The sequence below is a fragment of the Sceloporus undulatus genome, chromosome 2, assembly GCF_019175285.1.
Source record: "Sceloporus undulatus isolate JIND9_A2432 ecotype Alabama chromosome 2, SceUnd_v1.1, whole genome shotgun sequence".
Lineage (NCBI taxonomy): Eukaryota > Metazoa > Chordata > Lepidosauria > Squamata > Phrynosomatidae > Sceloporus > Sceloporus undulatus.
Window position 1 is genome coordinate 142,319,730 of NC_056523.1, and position 25,314 is coordinate 142,345,043.

Here is a 25,314-nt window from a genome sequence, read left to right on the forward strand (position 1 = left end):
GTGCTTGTTGTTTTTTCCACTTTTATTCTTTGGGTGTGCCATTGGCCGCAGGGGGGTGGATCTTCTCCCCGAGCCCGTACTCTCTCCTCCCCTCTCATCGATTTTCCCCTGCGCACCCAGTTAGGGGGCCGGCCTTCTCCCCCGGTCGTCTTATACCCCAGACGTCTCGTACGACACCCGGACATACGGTCATTGGAATTCCCGCCCCCCCCCCTTTCCCGGCCTTGCAAAGGTCTGGAGCTCAGGGATTTTTCTACTGTTTCATTTCCATCTCCTTTCAACCCTAGTGTGGGCTGGATGAGATTGGGAGTCTTGCCTCCTGCATAGGTAACTGACCTTTTGAATTCTGGTCTCCAAGATATTTGCATGCTAGAAGCTCCTTTTGAGAACTCTTCTTTCAGTTCACACTTGTACATTTTCTCTCTGGAGACAACTGCCAGATTTAGCTACTAAAGCTCCGTTTCAGGTTTAGAAGCAATAGATCATATAATTAATTAATCAAACATTGAGGTCATATATTTTAAATTGGATTTAATCTGAGTTGTCTGCTACTAAATAGTGATTTGTGTCAGGGGCATTGTTGTTAATAGTTAAAAAAATATCTTGAATCAAACAATACCTTTGTTTTGGAGAAAGTGCTGCATACTTTGCCTGGGTTATCTAGTCAAGATAGAAGGGCAGGGATATCTTATCTAAAGGAAATATCTTTGAGATAGCTCTCTCACTGAGATACTGTAACTGTTGCTTCAGTCAGTTAGTTTTATTATCTCATTAAGGAAAAGGGCAGTCTCTTGATTGAAAACAACATTACCCTGCCACTGTGTTGCTGCAGTAATCTAAATTTATTCACCATATAATTTAATAGACTATGGATCCAGTGCTGATGGAAATCAGTACCCAGATCTTTATTGATTTCTATAAGAATTGTGCTTAAACAATGTGACTATGTAACTACCAGTTGACGCTTTATTTTTTAAAAATGGCTTCTCTTAGCCATCTGCAGAAGATGTCAACCAGCTCAAAAGGGATTTTAAAAATAAGAATGATTCAATTAGATAAAAATTAAATATACAGTGGAGCCTTGCCTTACGTGGGGGGAACCCTTCCCCCCTGTGTAAAGCAAATCCCGCGTAAGCTTGAGCCCCATTCTGTTGATGCTTTCAGTGGTGTGGCGTGCGTGCGCAGCAACCATGCACACCATTCATTTAATGGCAATGCGACTTCCGTGTAAACAAGGAGCTGAATATGGTGCACCCGCATATGGAGCGGGCGCACTGTATGCAGTTGCTTGCTGTATGCAGCCATTCAGATATCTCCTTACCCCATCATGGTGTGGCCATCCTCAAGTCAACTTCCAGTTTGTTCATGGGAACAGACTTTTCCTTGGGATCCTTCTATCTAGCACTTTTACCTCAGTGCAAATGGAATGTTACTGTATATATTCTCCACACTGAACAGATTTAAAATGGAGCCCAGTGCAAATAGGCCGTATTCATTCAATTGATACATTTTCATGTTTCAATGTATAGATTCTGGCAGTGGATCCCATGCATGTTGCATGCAGTGTGTTAGTTCCTGCATGCTAACTATACATTTAGGTTGGGTTGGATACACCAAGAGGGCAGGACAGGTTGGAAAAAACTCATATCCAAACCCACTGCCTGGTGGGTGAACACCTACATGATCTTTGTGAGTTATATATAGTTTCCTTAATAATGAAAGCAGACAGGATAACACTGCTGTTGAAACTGAACTTGCAAGTATATTTCACAAAAGGTCACAATACAACACGATCAGAATAACCACACTCTAACATAGGTATGCTCTCCTGTCTGGAAATGTGCAAATAACAATTTCTAAAAGGAATATTGTTACTTTTAAGACAGTCTTAAGAATAACTGATGATTTGTAGCAAGTGAGAATTTGTTCTGGATAACCAGTAAAGAAAATTTGTAAATCAGAAAAGTGCCCTCATTCTTCTTATTTCATGCTACCAGTGTGCTAAAACAACTGTCATAGACAGGATAGGGGCACAGAATTTAGTAAAAGAGGTCAATAGCATTCTGGTGGTCAAGGAATTTTTGTGCATTTGCTTGCAAAGATGCTTTAAGAATGTGTGGTAACTTTAGACTGCATCTGCACTGCACACTGCCATAGCTCAATGCTATGGAATTCTGGGAGTTCTAGTTTTGTGAGACATTCAGCCTTCTCTGTCAGAGAGCTCTTATGCCACGACAAACTAAAGTTCCCAGAGTTACTTCGCACTGAGTCATGGCAGTTAAAGCAGTGTCAAACTGCATTATTTTTGCAGTGCAGATGCAGCCTAAATGTTCTTTGAACATGTTATTTGCTCTTGGAGATGATTTGATACACATTCTTTCTCCTTTTTTAAAGGTCTTTGCTTTCCTCCTTTGGTGTGTTAGCTGGGCCAATCTCTTCTATTCTTTCCATGGAATCGTTCAAAGCAGAACACCATCTCCTGTGTATTTTGTAACACCCTTAATTGTCGGCATCACAATGGTTGGTATGCTTTTCTGTTGATGCTGCTGTTGCTTACATGGGGCAATGCTGACAATAAGCATGATGTTTTCATGTCTTCCTTAGAGCAACTATTGAAGCCTAACAGAGTTAGTTAGCAGGAACTGAACAAATTTTATAGAGATGGTAAGGGCAATGAAGGCTGTGGTCCTCAGAAGAGCACCCCCAGAACTCCAGGATGGTGTGGATCTTCTTCTCTGCCTATGGTGGAAGATATCCATGAGTAGAAAGGTAGATCTATGTTCACAGGCTGCTGGTGCAGTTGCTTCCATTCCCAGTGCTCCTTTGCTGTCAATGTACCAACAACACTAGCAAAGAGGAGAAATTCCAGGTGGGGATCCAGGGAGACCTGGAATTCATTGGGTCCAAATCCCTTCTATGTTTTCAACATGCACCTTGTCAGGAAGGTATGCCATCCCTGGATCAGACATAATTATTTTCCCTCCAGCCTCTTATAAAACACCCACCTTGCTGGGAAATACCTGATAGGGCTTGGGACTTAATGCTTTCTCTAATGTAGATTCTTCCTTACCCTTTTTGGATTGTCCTCCAAGGCATTATAGAGAATTGTGTCTTTCATTGTCCCATTAGGAAGCTTAGGGTGGTGCTGGAGAACTGTCTTAAACTTGTATCCTTCACTCTGGTGTTTATGGAACAGGTGGGGCTTTGACAGAATGTAGAATGTCGCTGCATCTGCACTGCAGAAATAATCCAGTTTGAGACTGCTTTAACTGCTCTAGCTCAATGCTGTGGAATTCTGGGAACTGTAGTTTTGTGAGACATTTAGCCTACTCTGTCAGAGAGCGCTGGTGCCACAGCAAACTACAGTTCCCAGGATCCCTTAGCCTTGAGCCAGGGCAGTTAAAGTGGTGCCAAACCGGGTTATTTCTGCAGTGTGGATGCAGCCTGTGTGAGTTGCAAAGCTGTTTTTCAGCTCTTGATTCATCATTAAACTTTCTACTGTTCTGTGATTATAGACAGATAGACAAGATACTGCAACATCTGTAATTCTGAAATACCAGAATTAATTTAATTCTATTAATACCTCAATTATATTTTAAGTTTTGTATGTTTTTTACTGATGTGAACTTTTATCTGTATTTATTTTAATTTTTGCAAATTTCTTTGAGTTCCACCGCAGGAGGTATGGAAAAGATTGGATACATTAATTAGTAAGCAAGCAAGCAAAACAAAGAAAACCTAACAACATATAAAAATAAAAAATTACAGGTTCAGATTTTTAAAACCCACTGTGGAATCAATGGGCTTTTATTCTCATATATATTTCACTGTATTTTCTCTCTTTCCCATCTGCAGCTGTTGGCCATGCTGCTCATTCAGTATGAGAGGCTTCATGGTGTCCAGTCCTCAGGAATTCTCATCATCTTCTGGTTCTTGTGTGTCTTGTGTGCTGTGGGTCCTTTGCGGTCCAAAATCATTCGTACTTCAGCTCAGGTAAATGTGTACATCTGTGTATGTTCCAGCATATTGTACCATAGGTAATGCTAGAATGAATAAGGCTATTTGACACCTGTTTGAGGAAAAAAGACTGGTATAGAGGCAGTTCAGGGGATGTAAAAGTTAGGAGTAAGTTGGGTAAATAGCAGCTGCCTGGCTCTCCAGGGACACCAAGGGTGGGGCCTATAGTAAAAGTCAGAACAAGCTGGTGGACTTTGATCATGGATGCGGGTGCAGGCAGGCACATTGCACTGCAAAGGAAAGAGGAAAGGCAGGGCAGATGGAGCTTGAATACCTGTCATTGTGGAAAGAGACATTGGAATAAAAATCCTCATATTCAGGCTTTTCTTTCTTTCTTCTGTTTAGCAACTTAATTTTCTTCATGAAATGAGTTAAAAGAGTGAAATCTAGGGGAACAAAAAAGCCATCTGGAACAGCAGTGTATGGGCCAAATGCTAAGTGTCAGAGTCCTGCAAGCCTTCCTAGGGAAAACAGCCCACACAAATGAGCACTTCTATCAAAAAAGGCCCTCATCCTTGGGACAGCCCATTGTTTCTCATTCAACAGAGCCACTTGTAGCAAGGCCTAAGATAGTGAATACAACAGGCAGGAAGGAATACACAAAATAAGACAGTTCTTAAGGTGCCCAAGTCTCAGGCCAGTGAAAAACAGCACTGTAAACTGAGCTTGAAAAGGAACAAGTAACCAAATCAAACAAAATAGGAGCAATGTGTTTTGAATGCCCGGCCTCAGTCATCAGCTTGGCAGCAGCATTTGACAACAGTTAGAATACTAGAATGCTTTTCAAGGGCAGCTTCTTATCTTTGAATTGAATATTGCATATTGATTCCTACATTTTGATGCATGATTACAATTCCATCTACTCTGGTGCATATTTTCCTCATATTTCTGTATTGAAAATATGGGATGGAAAAGACTTGAAAGGGTCTCTTCGAAAGGAAGAGGGCAGAATCTATAAATTGATACCAGTGGGACATCCCAGAGATATCAGGTCAAAAACTTTCACACAATAGTTTTTTGTGGGTTTTTTCAGGCTATGTGGCCATGTTCTAGAGGAGTTTCTTCCTGACACTTCGCCAGCATCTGTGGCTGGCATCTTCAGAAAAGATGCCAGCCACAGATGCTGGTGTGAGTCCCTTCTCCTGCATCCTTCCAGTGTAGAGTCCTGGCAGCTGAGCACCTGAAGCCAATCAAGCAGCCTCAAGAGATGATCTGAGAGATCCAGGAAGAAACTCTTTTAGAACATGGCCACATAGCCCGAAAAACCCATAGAAAACTATGGCTGCTGGCCATGAAAGCCGTCGACTTCACACAATATTTGCCCATTTTTATTTAATTTTATTTTCATGTTAACTTAAATTTTAATTATTTTATGTTACTAGTCTATTGATGATTACTTTCATCCCTACCCTGCATAAGCAATTTCATTATTCACTCCTAAAATGATTAAAGAAATATTCTTCTGAATAGGTCTGTGGACAATAATAATCTCTGTCTAATTGTTTTGTCCATCTTTCTTTGTTATCCTTTTCCTGCTCTTTTAGTGGTCCATTTATTGGTTCTTAACCCCTGTCTCTTCCTAGGATCAAATGGAAGACAGATTTAGGATTACCACATTTTATATCTACTTCGCCCTGATTCTCACTGAATTGATTCTTGCATGCCTTAAAGAAAAGGCTCCATTTTTCTCACCTGTGAATTTAGACCATGTAAGTAAGTCTATGTTACAAATACAGCCTGTAGATTGTCATATGCCATGAACAACAATCCAGCTAATCAGAATTTAAGAGCATGTGTATGCCCACTACTGCTGTTTTCACCTAAGATGTCATAGAATCATAGAATCCTAGAATCATAGAGTTGGAAGAGACCACAAGGGCCATCCAGTCCAACCCCCTGCCATGCAGGAAATCACAATCAAAGCATCCCCGATAGATGGCCATCTAGCCTCTACTTGAAGACCTCCAAGGAAGGAGACTCCACTACACTCCGAGGAAGTGTGTTCCACTGTCGAACAGCCCTTACTGTCAGGAAATTCCTCCTAATGTTGAGGTGGAATCTCTTTTCCTGCAGCTTGTATCCATTGCTCCAGGTCCTAGTCTCTGGAGCAGCAGAAAACAAGCTTGCTCCCTCCTCAATATGACATCCCTTCAAATATTTAAACAGGGCTATCATATCACCTCTTAACCTTCTTTTCTCCAGGCTAAACATACCCAGCTCCCTAAGGCATTCCTCATAGGGCTTGGTTTCCAGACCTTTCACCATTTTAGTCGCCCTCCTTTGGACACGCTCCAGTTTCTCAATGTCCTTTTTGAATTGTGGTGCCCAGAACTGGACACAATATTCCAGGTGGGGCCTGACCAGAGCAGAATATAGTGTCACTATGACTTCCTTTGATCTAGACACTATACTTCTATTGATGCAGCCTAAAATTGCATTGGCCTTGTTAGCTGCCGCATCACACTGTTGACTCATGTTCAACTTGTGGTCTACTTGGACTCCTAGATCCCTTTCACACGTAGTTTCATTCAGCCAGGTGTCCTCCATCCTATATCTGTGCTTTTCGTTTTTCCGCCCTAAGTGCAGTACCTTACATTGCTCCGTGTTGAATTTCATTTTGTTAGCTATGGCCCAGTTTTCTAGTCTGTTCAGGTCATTTTGAATCTTGATCCTGTCCTCTGGAGTATTAGCTACTCCCCCTAATTTGGTGTCATCTGAAAATTTGATAAGTATGCCCCCAATATTGTCCTCCAGGTCATTGATAAAGATGTTGAATAGCACTGGGCCCAGAACAGAGCCCTGTGAGACCCCACTGGTCACTTCTCTCCAGGACGAAAAGGAGCCATTGTTGAGCACTCTTCGGCTTCGGCCGGTCAACCAATTACAAATCCATGTAACAGTTGCCTTGTCTAGCCCACATTTTACAAGCTTGTTTGCAAGAATATCATGGGGAACTTTGTCAAAGGCCTTACTGAAATGTGTTCCAGAACCAGGGCTTAGAAAAGTTACTTTTTGGATAAGTACTTTTGGATAAGTACTTTTGGATAAGCTCTGATCATGACATAGCAAACACATTTGGTATAGGCATACTTCATCTTAAGTGTATTCTTCAGCAGGGTCCAGATTTTGGGCTGCATTACAGGAAAGTCTGCATCTAAGAACCAGTAACATGCAGGCCCTGTGTACTCCTGTTCTCTTCTTTTCCCAGTTGCTGACCAAAGGACAAGAATGGTAGAAAGTTTAGACCTTCTAGTTATCTGTTTTGAAGAACTGAAAGGGAGCTTGTGAGTGTGCTCCTTGGGGAAATGGCCTTCTGGTAAAGCTAGTTATTAATGAAGGCTGTAATTCAATAAAGATGGATCAGCTTATCTTCCAAACTTCTTCAGAAAAAGGGGGAAACTGAGGTGGAACATGAAGAGCTGAAGCTTTGGGATTTTGGAGTAGGTGCATTACACCAAGCTTGTGCAGAAAGAGAAATCAGAGGGGGGGGGGGGAAGCAAAATGTGTCTGGCTGAGCAGCTGTAGGGGGAGAAATGATAGACCCCCCCCAAAAAAAATTGTGAACATGAGTTGGAAGGAAGGAGGATTTAAGATTATGATTGTGCAAGAGTAACAGCAGGAGCAATCTGTCCAGGTTGTTCAGAGAAATGCTTTTTCCTCTTTAATGATATACAACCTACCATGTATCTAAAAAAAACCAAGAGTGATTTGTTAAGTCAAGGAACAAAGAGATTAAAAACTGCCAAATCTGGTATGTGTTGCAGTTCCTCTCTGTGTGACAATTAGGAGATGGCTGTGCACAAAATACTGTTTTAATCATGCCTTATTTTCATATTCCCTAGAAGATGGTGGTGAAGGCACCAAAAGCAAAATCGTTCCTTCTGTTCTGCCACCATCTGGTTTTAATCAAGCCTGTTGGCAGCAAGCCAAGAGAGGCTTTCCCCCTGCCTGGCTTTGCTGTTTCCCCTGTTTCCTCCCCCACACTTCAGCATAAGGTTCCCCTCTATTCACTATCTGATAAGAGCAAAAACAGGTTTCAACTCCCTGGTTCATCCTGTGGCAAGCAGAATTTGCTGACATCCGGCAGTGGGATCCAACTATTGGCTTGCAAAATTGCTCACATCCTTGAGTGGAGAGAGGGGGAAATCCAGTGTGTCCGTCATTTAACATTTATATATTGGGACATATCCCAAGTGGTTTCAAATGCATATTGCGAACTTTCAAAACACTTTTGCCTTCTAAAGAAATACCCCATGCTACATTGATCTAAACATTTAATTTCTTTATGTCTTTAATGTTTATCATAGAATCCATGTCCAGAATTAAATTCCGGTTTTCTTTCCAAGATAACATTTTGGTGGTTCACGAGGTAAGAGTGTTGCTTCAAGTTTTCTTGTGTCTCTGCCAGAAGCCTCCATTGTGTGTACAGCAATACTGGAGTGGCACTGGTCCAAGACATTTCCCTTTGTGCTCTTGGTTGCCTAGTTGCTTCCTCATACACTACAGAAGTCCCAAGTTACATTCATTTGATGTTACAGAACGATGGAGGTAGAGGAGACTGAAACAGAGTCTACAGCACTAGGTACTCATACATGGGAAAAATTTCCACTGAAATCAATTAGAACATAGTCAGTCTGTATTTGTAATTTGCAGCCTGAAAAATGTTAAAATCAAATGTCCTCTTTCTAAACTGTAGAGCAGGAAGTGTGAGAGAGAACTGAAAAGTTTAAATACACACCCAATATTTCATTGATAAACTCAAGCTTCAACATAACTTGCTAACTTTGTGAATGACTTACACAGTGATGTTTGGCAGTTAAGGTTCAGATTTCATTTCCTGTTAAAGCCCGATTTTATAGGTATTTTTATTATTCTTACTGTACAGCAGGGAAGGAAATGTGAGCATTGTGTGCAGTATGATGAACCACATTGCTGCTGACCTTAACAACTCTTTAAAAAAGTGTTTTTTTTTAAAAAAAAAATTACCTTTCCACCTCTACAAAGAAGAGGAAGATTTTTTTAGATTAATGTTTGCATAAGGAGGGAGGATGGTTGTGCTATACAGGAGGGGACTAGATTAAACAAAACCTTTTGTTAGGTTTTCTTTGAAATTAAAAGAGGTTAAAGTAGGCTTTTAAAAAACAGTCTCTAATGGCAACTCTGACATCACTACTCCCCTCCATCCTTTAGAGCCTTCCCAAATAAAATTGATTTCACTTTGGGATCTATGGCAGCTAGTGGTTCCAAATGTCAGTGGGGCATTGAATCCGCTCTGGAGGTTAGTCTGAACTTGAGAAGAACCCAAATCAGTTGGCCTTTCATATCAACAGGGGTTCCATTCTGGACCTCCCACCACTGCAGATGACAAAAATGCGGGAACTCAAGTCCTGCTTTTTCCATTGGCGGCTGGATATGTGTGCACTGGTGAGGCTGCGTGCATGTGCCAACATTGGGGGAATTGAGGCAAGACCATCCATGGATGCTTTAGTCTGTGGACTTGGTTCAGGCCGACTGACTGTACGTACCTTTTGAGCTACTACTTGCGAGGCTGGAGAGAGATGCAAGAACCTGTGAAATTGCAGGAGACATGGATCCATGCCAAGCACTACACTTGAATTCCCGCCATTTCACAGATCCTCAGTGTCTCTCTAGCCTCATTATGGGAAATACAGGCATTTCAAAATCTCCCCCTTCAAAAAAAAAAACTTGGTCCCCAGTATTTCAGATAAGAGATACTTAATCTCTAAGTAACTATTTCATCCTTGCAAGTGAGGATGAATACTTTTCTCCCTGCTACAAACAAAACAAATACTGTACAACTATGTCCTAGTATTTGTGCAGGAAATTATTATGTGCAGTATTTGTGCAGGAAATTATTAATATGTGGGGAGTTTGCATGAAAATTGTAGGGTCCTCCACCCCCACCCCCCACCCCCCTTTTCAGTCCCTCCCCCACACAAACATGCATACCAAGTGTATCCTTTGTGCAAGATTACTGTTTTCTATGCAAAAAACAGCAGTCTTGTACAGCTATTTTTTTTGTGGAAAACTGCTGTCTTTTGCACAAAATATTTTTGTAAAAGGTTTTTCTTATGCAAGATTTCTATTTTCTGCTCAAAAATCAGACATAGCCATCTAGAAAAAATGGTTTTTATGCAAACAACCATAGTTCTCATGCAAAACAACAACCCCCCAAAAAACCCAAATACATGTTTTTCTGTGCAGAATAATTTCCCAAAACACTTTGTGATGTGTGAATACTGGGCAAAAACTGCACAAATTTCTCACCATTGTATTATTATTCCTGACCAGGTTTGTAGGGAAAGTCATTTTTCAGCCAGAAAATTAATAATGGTGAATATTCTTTCCTTCTCCAATTTATCAGTCATCCAAAAGAAACCCATGATGCAGTTTGTTCCTGTTTCAGAATCACCCCTTCCTGGAAACTGGAGCAGTGATGACATGAGAACAGAGTTCTATCCTTCTTGCTGCTCAGTAGCAAAATTTCAAGAGCCCTGCATTTGTTGATTTACCAAAGAGAGAATATAATTTGTGTAATAAAATTTTCACATACAAAATGCTCTGCCATTCAGATCTTGTTTATCTGCACAACAGCCTAATTTAGGCTGAAATATCATGTAGTCTTGCACTGTAGTCTTTGTCAGTAACCAGTACAGAGACTTGAACAGTAGAGACCCATACTCAGATCATAGGTCAGATGTGAAAATCTCTGTGTGATCTTGATCCAGTTGCCACTGATTCTTTACTAAGCCAATTTCAGAAGGCTGTTGTGAGGATAAGAGAGGAAGGCCTTCATATATTTTGTCAGAGGAAGGGAGAGATATAACAACAGCATACAATAATTTGCTCTAAGTAGGATTCATAGCTGCTGTTTCAGAATGGAGATGTAGGTCTCCCATGCTCTCAACAGCATATTCAAAGCAGAATGTTGGCCCATGAAGCTTACCATGTAGAAATGTAATACAGAGCTTGCCTTCTAGAAACAAGAGATTTAACTGCCCTCTTTGTTAATGGAGAAATCAGCCAGTCCACTGATTTTTTTCCAAAAAGAGCCTCAGGGGAAATATGGAGACTTCAGTGAAAAGAGTCACTAATGTTTGGAATGTCCAAATTGGGATGAAAAATAATTAACCCATCTAATTAAAAATGGGAATAAAACAATGTGCCTTTAGGCATGTCATTCAAGCATAGCTTGAACAAAAGTTCAAAACCCAGTCCTCCACATCTAACTATTATTATTATTATTATTAACCTTTATTTATGAAGCGCTGTAAATTTACACAGCGCTGTACATGCAATCTTTTTAGTTAGACGGATCCCTGCCCTAAGGTCACTTCATCAAGATAACCTAAAGTGGATTAAGAACTCCTTAGTATACTTGGGGTGTGTACAAACATAAAACATTTGCCTACTAAGTTCTAACACTAACTACTACTATTACTTCTTCTGTTTATTTGTACCCCACGTTTCCTCAAAATTGGGACTCAAAGTGGCTTACAGTCTAAAAACACAGTACAGTTAAAACCTTACAAAAGTGACAATTGAAATGGAATTAAACTTAAAATATTAAAATAGGTCATTTGTTTGAAAATAGAATACAATGTTAAAAGATAAAAGCACTTAAAACCACACACCTTAAAATAATACAGCACCCCCAGGCCATTGTTTTAAAATTTTCTCTTTTAAACGCCTATACTGTATGAACAGGAAGATCTTAGCTTGCCAGTGGCAGGACAACAAAGAGGGGCCATTCTGGTCTCCCTGGGAAGGGAGTTCCAGAGTCTAGGGAGAGGTACTAAGAAGATCTCCCACAAGGGTACATGCACACTCCCAGACCAAATTTAGGGGAGACCTATTCTGTCAGAAACCATAGTTGTGCAACACTGATTGGAAGTCTTGGCAGGGAAAATGATGCTTGAGAGACATACAAGAAGCTTGCAGAGGAGAATAAAAGAACAAGAAGCAGAAAGCCTTGTTTGTGTGGTATGGGTAGGGAAGGGTAGGGCTCTAGTGGATCCAGAGGCATTGAAGTATTACTGGACTGAAGTCAGGTAGAAGTAGAGCTCTTTCTGGAACAATAGATATCTGGATCTACTCTCAGAATATTCTTCTCTTTGCATCCAATATTCTGTAACTTCCAGTACAGTTTACATCTGTCCACAGCATTATATGTTTCCCCCTTCCAACTTACTCCACTAAGGGTAGCATGCGATATAGGGCAGGGGTAAGAAAATGCACAACAGCATGACAAAAGAAGAGGCATAAGTATTGTCCTGGAATCTAGGTATGAATTTGCATTGCATAAATAATGCAGTTTGACACTACTTTAACTGCTATGGCTCAATGTTATGGAATCCTGGGATTTATTATGGCAAAAGAGCTCTGTGACAGAAGGCTAAATGTCTCACAAAACTACAAATCCCAAAATTTAATATCATTGAGCCACAGCAGTTAAGGCAGTATCAAACTGCAATATTTCTGTGGTACAGATGCAGCCTAGGTTTCCCCAGCATGGGTGGAGGCAACCCACAAGGTGGGTAGGAATTGGGGCAAGGCATCCCTCTGGCCCTCCATGGCTGCCCAACCCTTTCACTTAGTTTTGTGGAAATAAGAGTGTGCTTGCCACTCATTGAGTTATTTATGTATTTAATGTAACGATATCAGAGTTAGTAATATGTCTTTCTCCTAAAATGCAGTATGGCAATCCAAGGATATAAGAGGCCTCTCGAAGATAAGGATTTATGGTCTTTGAATACAGAAGATAAATCTGATGTGATTGTACAAAAGCTCCAGAAAGAATGGGATAAACAAAAACATGAAAGACTGCAGTAAGTCAACATTGTCTTAATAAATAGCTCCTTTTCTCCTGCTTTTATGGATAAAATATAACTTCATGCTGTGCTTTTAAAAAATAAGAATTTTGTGTTGTTGTAACCCATGGTCTGTGTCATGAAAAGCCATATTTTGTGACCTGTTTACTTATGCAAAGTGTGTGTGTGTGAGTGCACATGTGTGTATGCATGTTTACATAATTTGACTAATTTGCTATCCTTTTGCTGGTCATAAAGAAAGGCAGGGAACTGGTGCCACCACAAAGCTATCTCATGGTGATTGGAAATACTATTTAGGTTGCATTCTAGTTAATGTTTTTACTTGTTGTTGCTTGCACATTTTCGAAATTATTTCCATGCTCCTAAGGCTTAGAATGGGTTGTCTCTATCCCATAGCCAAGCCTGGCCTGAAGCCAGATTAAGATGGATCTAGATAATCAATTTCCTCCAGGAACACCTAGGGCTGGGAGGCCACCACACACTCCAGTGCCTACAAAGGGATATTGGAGACTGGCCAATAGTTCTCTATTGGTGGCGCAGTGGTTAAATGCCTGCACTGCGGTCACTACTCACAAACCACAAAGTTGTGAGTTCAATACCAGCCAAGGACTCCTGGTCGACTGGACCTGGCAGCCTTCCATAGGTAATTAAAATGACTACCCAGCTTGTTGAGGGCAATTAGCTTACACATTGTAAACCGCTTAGTACATCGCTAAGCGGTATAGAAATGTACTTGCTATTGCTATTATGGAGGAGTCCAGAGAGTATTTCTTCAATACTGGCCCCACCACAGCATCTTTTAGACAAGATGGAAACCTGCCTTGCTATGGCGAGGCATTCACTGCAATGGCTGCTCCCTTGGCTGCACCCAGTTCTGTGCTCTCTAAAAACTCCATGCTATTCTCTAGTTGCCAGCAGAGTAGTTTAAAGTGGGGGAACCTTCCTTTTCACTTCCTAACAAGTTACTGACCCTGACTCCACCCATGAAGCAACTCCCCTGAAGTGGTTCCCCCCCTTTTGGTGATGGCAATACTGGCTCCCAGCTGCTTGCTCAGTACCTGGGAAGCTGGGAGTCTGCTTCTGCAGGTATGTTGATGGTTATCTCGGCAGGCAGGCAGGAGTACTTAAAGAACAGAGGCAACAGCCAAGTGGGTGATGTGAACTGCTAGACCTCTCCTCTCTGAAATTATCATGGTACTTCTTCTCCCTGGTGTACATGTATAATTAAAAAATGGAAAGGCAGGCATCCTGCAAGGTCATATAGAAGCTTTCAGCACCATCTCTGTTTGAAGAAAGCTTCAGGTAGCCTTACCCAAGCACATAATTTTTAAGTGTGTGTGGACATCCAGCAAAGAATTAAAATGATTAAGTAGAGGGCAAGAAGAGTGATGTCTATGTGTAAGGGTGTTTTTGTTGTTATTGTGATTTTGCTTTGGTGTTTTTATTCGTAAGTGGTCTTGGTGTGCTCTCAGTGTGTGGTACATGTCTTTTGTGTAGTACTTGTTGTTTTGTTTTTGGTATGGGGTAAGGTGTTGATGTATATTTAACGTGTGTGTGTGTGTGTGTGTGTGTGTGTGTGTGTGTGTTTCTCTAAGCATCACAGATTTCCTTTCTATGAATAGCTCTTTTTTGTGTTTCATGGAGGCAAAAATGTGATTCAGAATTTAGGGCTGACTCCCTCACCTCTTCCTGCTTTGTACTTGGTTTCCTGGCCAAGTTGTTTCTCACAGGTAATACCCCCCTCCCTACCTCAGTCTTTAGCTGGTCTGAAGAACGCAGAGGTGGTCACACAATCCAAATACAGCCATTAATAATAAATAAATAAAAACTTTCTTTATATACCGCCTTTCCAGGGTGATCAAAGCAGTTCACAATATGAAATATTCATTACAATACAGAGTAAAACGCAATACCAATAAAATAACATCTTAAAAACATCATATCTAATCGTGATCCAGCATCTAGAAGTAACTTTTATGAGGAGGTAGTTTTCTCAGGAAGAGTCAGGAGGGTATGCTAAACGGAAGAGATGTGTTTTCAAAGATTTTTTAAAGACGTCCAGGGTGGAACTAAGGCGAATCTCTTCCGGAAGTTTATTCCAGTAATTTGGAGCAGCTGCTGTGAAAGACCTTTGGTGAGTTGATTCAAGCCTCACCTTAGGGTACTCCAATATATACTTCTCCAAAGTTCTGAGGGTGCGAGGCGGATTGTGTAGGGAGAGGCATTCCCTCAAGTAACTCGGGCCCAAGCCATGTAGGGCTTTATAGGTAATGACCAACACGTTGTATTGAGCCTGGAAGCTAAGTGGCAGCCAGTGAAGGGATCTTAAAACGGGTGTTATATGGTCTGACCTTAAAGTTCCGGCGACCAACCTGGCTGCAGCATTTTGAAGCTTCCGAACCTGGTACAAAGGTAGCCCCATGTAGAGCGCATTACAGAAATCTAAGGGAGAGGTTATCAGTGCATGTAATACTGTTTCAAGGTCCTTTCGGTCCAGACAGGGACGCAGTTGGCATATCAGCCGAAGCTGGTACCAAGCACTCCTCGCCATCACATCTACTTGAGATGATAACTGAAGAGATGAATCCAGGAGTACTCCCAAACTGCGTACTTCGTCCTTTAGGGGAAGCGTAACCCCATCCAGGACAGGATGGCAAATTTCCCTTTCTGGATTTGGGGAACCTATGACGAGTACCTCTGTTTTCTCTGGATTCAGCTTGAGTTTGTTTTCCCTCATCCAGCCCATTACTGACTCCAGGCAGGCGTTCAGAGGAGAGATGCCATCCTTAGTCACTGTATCAGTCGGAGACATGGAGAGATAGATCTGGTTGTCATCAGCGTACTGATAACACCGAGCTCCATGGTTCCGGATGATCTCTCCCAGCGGCTTCATGTAAATGTTAAACAGCATGGGGGACAGAATGGCATTGAAGGCTCTGGCCTGATTCTAAGAGGAGAAAATTACAAGAGGAAAGCACATGTCTCTGATCCTTACAGGAAGTGTGCTCATATACACACTCCAGATTAGATTACAGTATCATCAACGCAGCAAATTCTGTTCGTGTATGAGAGGAGCCCTGGTGGTGCAGTGGTTAAATGCCTGTACTGCAGCCACTCACTCAAAACCATAAGGTTGTGAATTCAACACCAGCAAAAGGGCTCAAGCTTGACTCAGGCTTGCATCCTTCCGAGGTCGCTAAAATGAGTACCCAGGTTGCTGGGAGCAATTAGCTTACAGTTGTAAACAGCTTAGACACTGTTAGTTCAGTATAAAGGGGTATATAAATGAAGCTGCTTGTTTTGTTTATGTTTGTACAAAGACTCGCATTCTTAAATAAGTGTGAAATACAAACCTGTCCTATGCTTCTGCCTGCTTTCCCCCCCATCCTAACTGACCCAACAGTTGATAGGGAAAGGCATAGAGCCAACGGAGGCTGACTTTTGTGCTCATCAAGAGATGCTGAATCAGAAAAAAAGAGCTATTGTGATATGTGATACAAGGTGTGTCCTGGATCTGCAGGGTTAAATCCAGAATGAAGAGATCACCATTTGAAACTTCAGAAGACCACTGCTCAGCAAGCTGTTTTGTCCTGTATGACTCATGTTTCAGAATAAAATGAGTTGTTTTGTAAATACATTTAGTTTCTAATAGACAAGTAGTCTCAAACAAACATTTCACTACAGTGACGTGTGCCATAACAAATGTATGAGTCTTTCAGGTGCTACAAGACACTTTGATGTTTCAAGTTAGAAGTTTAACAGGTCAGGCATTTTCTGCTGCATTATTAAGCTATTACTTCATTAAACAGCAACTTAGCTCTTTTACTTTGCTCCTTCCAGTCACACCTAGTATTGAGTTTTTATTAGATTATATCTGCTTTCTCACAATAGTATTTTGGGCAGAGCATTATGTGGGTGTTCTGTTAACGGGAAGATTGAAAGAACTCTGTATTGCTCAGCAATTGCTCTTTTCTGAGTCTTTTTAAATTCGGCATCTGCATGAAATCTATTGTCTTAATCAGTACACAGATCTTTACCTCCCTAGCCTTCAAGGGTAAAAGGAAAGGGCAAAATTAATAGGCTTCTTCATAATACAATTGAAGCGATTTTGTAAGGCCAAAAGGAAGACAGGAGTAGAAGAATTGGTATTATAACAGGCCATAGCTTTTATTTAGGCTTGGCACAAATCTTTCACACAAACTGGTCAGCATTTTCCAAGTGTGACTTACGGTACTTGTATGTTAGTAGTTTTTTTTTTAAAAAAAATGATACCTGCCAAGTAAGAAGTGTAGTTGGAAACTTTAATCAGATTAATACTTGAGTTTATTAGGATGATTTTTTATGTCTTTCCTGCATTGATATGTGTAGTATTATATTGACAACACTTAAATGATGGGATTTGATTTCTGAAATAAGTAATACAGTTCCTTCTTGAAGATACATTGCTGTGTTTTAACTAGGTCACATGACAACATATATTTTAAGATTATGGATACATTTTGTTTATTTAAACCAGGTCATGACACATCTCTTCCACCCCACTCCCACCTGAAGTGCTCCAGTGACTTGTTTCTTTAGGACTTACTTGTCCTAAAATGTGGTGTCTTCCTCATTTCTGATCTCCCTTGTCCTCAACATGCTTAGAGTAGATCAGATAGGCCCAGTACAGATGGGTAGGAAGGAATGGCATCTTGCTGTCCCTTGCTACCCCAGATCGGTGCCGCACCAACTTCAATCCACCCCCAAAACGAGCTGCTAAAAGCAGCTCCTTTCTGTGCCACTGCCAAGGCGCCATTAGCGCCCTGGAGTGGCATGGTGATGTCTTTTGTGCGCTGCTCCATTTGGATGTGGTGCACAAGACATGACATTGGTGCGCATGGCGTGTGGACGCATGCACATCCAAAATGGTGCCAGGAGAGTGCAGAGTGTGTGGACACTCCACACTCCCCAGCCCTAATTTCGGCCCTAGGCCATCACAAAATGGCAGTCCGTACCGGGCCATTATGTGAGAAAGAAAAAGTTAAATAAGACTGAGGGTCTATCCACACTGCAGAAATAAAGCACCTTAACTGCCATAACTTGGTGCTATGGAATTCTGGGATTAGTAGTTTTGTGAGATATTTAGCCTTCCCTGTCAGAGAACTCTTGTGCCCCACTAAACTCCAGATCCCAGGATTCCATAACATTGAGCCATGGAAATCAAAGTGCTGTCAGATTGTTTTATTCCTGCAGTGTGGCAGCAACCTAAACATACCTGTGTCAGTAGGAGATAAGTAAAAATGAATCCAATTGGAGGCTGACCATATGTACCATTTTAAATGGGACAGACAGTACTGGGTTTTTTCATATTTCCAGACTATCCCATCCTTTTAATATAAAAGTCAATTTTGTCCCATTTTTAAGAAAAATGCCATACTATTTTGCAAAAATGGTTTGAAGATCCCTGTTTGAAATTGTGGTTGTCAAAATAAAGTGTGCCATGAAGTGTGAGAAGATTTATGATAAGTTGTTGCAATACTGAAATTTGCTGCATAAGATTACTTCAGGGAAATATTCATGGTATCATCGTGGTGAAATCCGGTCCCCCTCTACGTCTAACTAAACTTTCTGATGAATGATAATTGTAAGCTCAATATGTTCATTTAATAAAACTTTTGTTTTCATCTTACTTTTTCATGAATATGGAATATTACTTAACACTGTCCCCGTTTTTGGAAGGAAACATGGTCAGCCTAGCCAATTGGCTTGTAAAATTAGAGGTGCTATAGAAAGCATCTGGGAGATAAGAATTCAGATTAGGGTTGCAGATTTGAGAGCATGACAAGGAACTAATTCAGAGGAATAGTCTAATGACAACTACATGATTTCAAACCCAGCTACACTCTTTGAGGATGTATGAAGGGAAGTCAAGAAAGAAGTTAAGAGATGTCACCAGAAATACAGTTTATGTCTTTGTCCTGAAATGTAACAAGGATGACAGTATTCCTGGGGCCAGAGTTAATAGGAGGGTCAGTTAATCTAGTGGCTAAATAGTGGCTAAATTACAAATAATTAGGGCAAACATTACTGGAAAATATTTGCCAGTGTAGTTGAACTAGTAACACTGTCTTTTCTGATTAACAAAACACTAAACAGAATAGTTTCAGATTAAGTTTCACTACTGCACAAGTCATAAAACCCAAAACTTTGGCGTGGTACACACCGCCAGAAAGAGGTGCCTCCCTGGTGCCTCTCTTTGCTCTGCAGGAGTGCTGCAGCAACCAAATTGCATGGTGCTCCTGTGGAGCAAAAAAGAAGCGCCCGAAAGCAGCTCCTCTTTGCAGTGTTGCTGCAACGCTGCAAAGCGCGAGAGATGTCGTGATGACGTTGCAGCTGTGCCACCCCATTTGGCGGAGGCGCAGCTGCGACGTCACCATTATGCGCCGCATCTGGTGGGCTCGCCGCAGCTGTGGCACCCTCATCACGTGCAAGGGCTGCCAGGCATGTGGACGCTCTGCCCACCAGGCAACCCTTGCACATGACGAGGGCGCCTCAAAGGCCCATCTGTTCCGGGCCTTTGACTCTTGGAATACTGTTGCTGTACTGAGCAAGTAGGTCATGCTTTTGTTGCTAAGCAAGACTAGGAAGTTTTCAGATGCAGACATTTTTGTGTTTGTGTCGTCCAAGGCTTTAGATTACAGCTTTATGCTGAAATAACATTTTCAAAATCACTTAATCTTCTTAACTTTTATTATATTCATTGGCCATTCTCACATGCAAATAATTGATCACATAGACTGATGTTAGAATTTCTTTTGGTGAAAACACCAAGCAAAGCAACTACAGTCATAATATTTGAGATAACTCTTTTAGAAGCATTTGTAAAAGTGGTGAACAGATTCCAGTTTTATTTCCCCTTGAAAACAATAGAATTTAAATGTAAAGCTCTACTACATTTAAACATAAAGAGTTTAGATCTTTGTATGGAAAGGAGGATACATGTCAAATATATAAAATAAAATTTTAAAATGCAGGCAGTGCTTTAAATCAGAGGTGGAAATCATGTGACACTCCAGATGTTATTGGTCCAAATCCTGGCAGTACTAGCCGGTTTAACCAATAGCTAGGAATACAAGTTGAGTCCCCCTAATCCAAAATACTTTTCATTCCAAACATGTTTGAAACAAGAAGTATTTGGGCTTTCAGATTTTTGGGGATTTTGGAATATTTGCATACACATAATGAGATGTCATAGAGATGAGACCCAACTCTAAACACAAATTCCGTTTATATTTCATGTGTACCTTATACACATAACCTGAAAATAATTTTAGACAATATTTTGCATCATTTTGTGCATGAAACAAAGTTTGTATACACTGAACGAAAGCAAAGGTGTCACTATCTCAGCTACGCATGAAAAAGTTTTGGATTTTGGAGCATTTTGGATTTTGGAATTCTGGATAAGGGAGACTTAACCTGTACTGGGAGCTGGAGTCCAATAATATGTAGAGGCCCACATGGAAGATTATCACATAGAGTAAAAAGCATTAAGGAAGTGTATTGTTACACATTCTTGGGCAATTGGAGGAAAGATTTTCACACGACATTGTCCTCCTATGATTCCTGTAACTTCCGCGAAGCGTCGTGCTACTGGAATAACCCATTAATGATAAAAAAGCATGAATGGCTTGGCGATCATGATTCATTTGCACTATTGCAGAACTTATGAAAAGTAATTATGATTCAATTATATATAGACAATTCGTCAATCAATTCGGGTATTTCCCCAGAGTGCAGTTCTGCAGCAACGCTTCCTGTGCCACACAGGAGGTTTAAGTAAGTGGCGAGAGATTAATCGGTTTCCCACTCCCCAAACAAACAAACGCTAAAGGCAATTGACATGTGGAATCAATTGCACTATTTGCCGCTCTTGAATCATTAATGAAGCGTTATTGTGACCAGTGTATGAAAGTAAGTGTTTTTAATATTGCATTTGTATCATTCTTGCTCAATAACGATAGAATAACACTATAAAGCTGGAAAAAGCCTTATGTGATAATCTTCATGGTTCCTATTCCTGCTTTAAATGGAGACTTGGGTTATTAATTAATTCCCTTTAATTTTCTAGAACCAAAGAGCTTCCTGCCTCTGTCTAACAAAATGATACCTCTGTGTCCTGTTAAGATACCTTTGCTATTACCACGGGAACTGAACCAAGCTAGGCCACAGACTGTTATTCCAGTCTCATTTATTATCTGAGAGGTACTTTCAATATTTATAATGGTGCTCCTCCTTTCAGTGAACCATAACAGTATGTTTCATTGTCCTAGGAAAAAAGATGTATCCTATATGAAAAACTCAAACAATGTGATGAACCATATTGTTGATGGTCCAGAAGAAACAGAAATTCTTTTAAGTAGTAACACAGAGCAGAAAGAACCATCTTTTCTTAAAGCCTTGGTCAAGACCTTTGGTCCTTACTTCTTAATTGGCTCCTTCTTCAAATTGGTCCAAGATCTATTGTCTTTTGTCAACCCCCAGCTGTTAAGGTAAGTTCCATTTTCCCATTGGTTTTCATGCACAAGTAATTTTCATGTTTATAATCCATTTTTTTTTAATTGATGCTTAATAGGCCACAGTTTAGATCACACATAGTTGGATTTAGCTGCAGTATTATTTGACCTTTGTTCATCAGACTGGGTTGATACCTCTCCTGCCTGCAGGATGCTTTAAAAGAGGAATTGCACTCCCTATGTGGGAAAGATGCTGGTGATGAAATTAATAATACTCTTTCTCTCAAATACTGTTTATCTACTTCTAATTTCTTATGGAAACACTTTAGTGGGACATACGATAGGCTTTCACATGGATATGTCCCAAGTACAACTTAACTGGCATGACATGACCTTTGTACAGTTCTTCCTTCCAGTTCATAGTGAGTCTTGTTTGTCTACATAGTGTGATTCCTGTTTAGAAACCAATTTTGTTTGGAAATGCTATACACACCCTCCCTGCCTCCATGACCATATATATAGATTATTAAGCATAAAATTATATGTGTGGTATATTTTACTATGAAGCTGCAGATTCTTCAGATTCTGCATTTGCTCCAGATTCTCAACATTTATACACTCTAGTTTTACACAATGAAATGTGTTCCATGTGCCATTGCTATAGGTGGTGGTCTGCATGTACAGTATTGGTTGTCATTCAGGCACTATACCACCAGTCCTGTTTGCCAGTTTGGCCAGTAGACATTTTTAAAAATAGAAATTGTACATTTTTTAAAATTAAAACATCCTTTGAGGTGCCGCTTAGCATTGTCTGAAATGGGAATGAAGTCTGGCATTTCACTCGAAAGAAAAATTGAATAATGTAGTGTTTAAAGACTTGCTGTTGTTGCTTTGGGTAAAATAAAATGTTGTGTTGCTTTTAGCCCTTCTAACCTCAATATTTTTCACCTGGCTGTTTATTTATTTCAATCTTTTCTTTAAACAGCATGCTAATTGGTTTCATTAAGAATGAAAGAGCTCCTTCATGGTGGGGGTATCTTATTGCGGCTTTGATGTTTTTCTGTGCCGTGCTGCAGACAATCATCCTTCACCAGCATTTCCAGTACTGCTTTGTTACTGGAATGAGATTGAGAACTGGCATCATAGGAATGATCTACAGAAAGGTAAGAGAGAGGGAGCTGATTCTCCTGCATTGCCAGCCAGTTGTGGGAATTGTTTTGCTTAAGTAGGGCAAAGCAGGATTGGAAGGAGGGAAAGTGTCTGCTGGGAAAGCATTCACTCTGTATGTATGCCTCAGATCAGTATCTGCACGTGGATGGTTTAAACATTCTAAACAAAGGAGGCTGTCTCTGTTGCCAGGAAATACACAGTGCTTGGACTGTGATTTTTATCTCTCATATAATAATCTCTACAGAGGAACTATCATTGGCTTATCAAGTGTAAATGTGTTGTTTTTTGAGAGTCAGCAGGCAGATGATATTACAGAATCTGCACTGATGTAACAGTTGGTTTTCATGCTGCATGTTCTCACAATGAAATGGCAACGAGCATGCATAGGTCAGCCACACAATGTCCAATTTGACATATATTTGCTGGAGAGGGATGAGTTGATGAATGAATAAATCAGTCTTGGAAAAGACTCAGGTGTGCAAACTCTACTGGACCCTGTGCTTCAGGCACTGGCAAAAAGCTTATCATTTTCAACCATCTCTAATCGTGCATGCACTGAGCATATGTTTCTTCCCTGGTATTTACACTTCACTCTAAAGACTTTTGAATAATCTACATTCCATGCATCTGTGAACTGCTAGCCATTTGCCACATTAATTCCTTAATGCTTCCTTCGGGGCCTTTAACTCTGAGCCTGAGCCCAAGTCTTTCATTTGTCCACCCACAGATAACCAGACCCAGAAATGACCTGTTTGCAGTTCCTTGATTCTGGTTGGCATCATTATTTAACCCTACCCTTTTCTTACCTGGAACTGGCTTATCCAGTGTTTGGGTGCTGAATGTCCTAAAGACATCCTGCTGTTATTGAAACCTTCCTTGACTGTCTCCTTGAAGAGTTAGGACTATCTTCTCATTTATGTTGAACCATATGGAAGCAATATATGGCAGTGTTTGTGTGAGAGAATTACACATCTGTGTGACTGAGGCCAAATGTATGGGTCCTTCTCTTCCACTAATTGCACTCCCTTCCAACAGAGCCCCACATGGATGGGAAAGATCCATATGGTTGCGGTATTTTTCAAAGAGAAAGCTATGTTTCAGAAAAGTAGCCACATTAGTCTCTTGCAAAAAAAAATAGGAAAGGAGGGGGAGCTAAAAAAAAAAGGAACATGGCAGCATCTTTTGGACTAACTGGTTTTTATTTTAACATGAATTTTTTTGGCTATAAACCCACTTCTTTATATGCAGTACAGAGTGATATTAAAGCTTCAAGTTATGAAGCATATTTATACATAAGTTGTGGGAAAGGATAGGATGTAATATGATCCAGAAAGATGCAAATCATGTTCTCTCACTCCCGTCCTCTTTTTATGTTTATGGTATGGATGCATATATTTCATAGGATATCTCATAAGTTGGTGTGGCCAATATTGTTTGTTCACTTATTACTTATTAATTACATATTCCATTTGGACTATTATAATGCGCTCTGTGTGGCTGTCCTTGGAAACTGCAGCAGATCCAAAATGCTGCGGCCAGACTGTTGACTGGGGCTGGCTACAGAGATCATGTCACCCTACTGCTGAAACAGCTACAATGGCTACCAGTGTGTTTCTGGGCAGGATTCAAGGTGCTGGTTTTGACCTTTAAAGTCCTAAACAGCTTGGGTCTAGACTATCTGAAGGACCGTAACTCCCTATACAAGCCAGCCTGAGGTTGGTGAGGATTCGGGATAGAGCTTTCTTCATGTCTGCTCCCAGACTCTGGGACTCTGTGCCACGGGAAGTCAGGTCAACCACCTCCCTGCTGTCTTTCCACTGGAAGCTGAAGACATTTTTATTTAGGCAGGTGTTTGGTGAGTGGGTTTTCTTTGAATAATATGGTGTGCTGGTTTACTGTTTTAATGGTTTTTACTGTTTTAACTATGGCGGGTAACACACCGCCATTTAGTACGTATTCTATATGTACTAGGGTTAGGAAGGGGCGGTGCTTCCGCATCCCCCTAACCCTAGTACATATAGAATACGTACAAGATGGCGGCGCCCTATTCATACGGGCGCCGCCATCTTTACATATCGGACGCTGTGCGTCTGGATGTCGCGCGGTGTCTATGACGTCGTGAGTCCGCCCCAGGCGCCTCGCGACGTCATAGAGGCGCCGCAAAAAGAAGCTCCAAAATGGAGCTTCTTTTTTGCTCCACGAGGGAGCCACGCAGTGTGGCTGCTGCGGCTCCCTCACGGAGCAAATGGCACCGGCGGGAGACCGCCTTAAAGCGGCGGTCTATAACCCGCCTAAGTTTTTAACCTATGTTTTAAGCTTGGTATTATTTAATTATCTTTTAACTTTGTAATAAATGTTTTAGCTTTGTCTTCTTAAAATATTGCAACCTGCCTTGAATCCCATTGTGGAGAAAGGCGGGATATAAATCCTGGAAATCAATCAATCAGTCAATCAATCAATCAATCAATCCTGCCTTTCCTTCTGTATTCTGTATAGACCTTCCCAGAATAGTTCAATCTAATTTCTGTACTCTCTCTACTTTATGTAACCACTGCCTCTACTGGAAAATTGCTGTCATTTTTACAGGTTGAATTTTTAAACTGTATTGTATTTTTAAACATTTTACAATGTTTTAAAGGGGGGGTTAATTTATTTATTAAGAGTATGTATTATTCCAATATATTCTAGTCATGTAAGCTGCAGCAGAAAGGCGGGATATAAGAATAAAGTTTATTATTATTATTATTATTATTATTATTATTATTATTATTATTATTATT

At 40.7% G+C, this 25,314-nt stretch overlaps 1 protein-coding gene across 8 annotated transcripts in view; it reads left to right on the plus strand.

The window, feature by feature from the left end:
- The window catches only part of ABCC3 (ATP binding cassette subfamily C member 3), a 105,047-nt gene that overhangs the window by 23,297 nt on the left and 56,436 nt on the right, over positions 1-25,314 (plus strand). For 6 of the 8 annotated variants that reach the window (XR_006102515.1, XR_006102516.1, XM_042455129.1 and 3 more), the window contains exons 3-9: positions 2,395-2,520; positions 3,856-3,993; positions 5,601-5,726; positions 8,325-8,386; positions 12,735-12,866; positions 21,182-21,400; positions 22,350-22,527. Coding sequence is in view for 6 of the 8 variants with exons in the window: in XM_042455129.1 (XP_042311063.1) it covers positions 2,395-2,520; positions 3,856-3,993; positions 5,601-5,726; positions 8,325-8,386; positions 12,735-12,866; positions 21,182-21,400; positions 22,350-22,527 (981 nt within the window). In the remaining 2 variants the exon portion in view is untranslated. Of the gene's footprint in view, positions 1-2,390; positions 2,521-2,604; positions 2,770-3,855; positions 3,994-5,600; positions 5,727-6,954; positions 8,600-12,734; positions 12,867-21,181; positions 21,401-22,349; positions 22,528-25,314 lie in introns of those variants that run through there. The other 2 variants (XM_042455132.1, XM_042455133.1) reach the window with 2 other exon arrangements.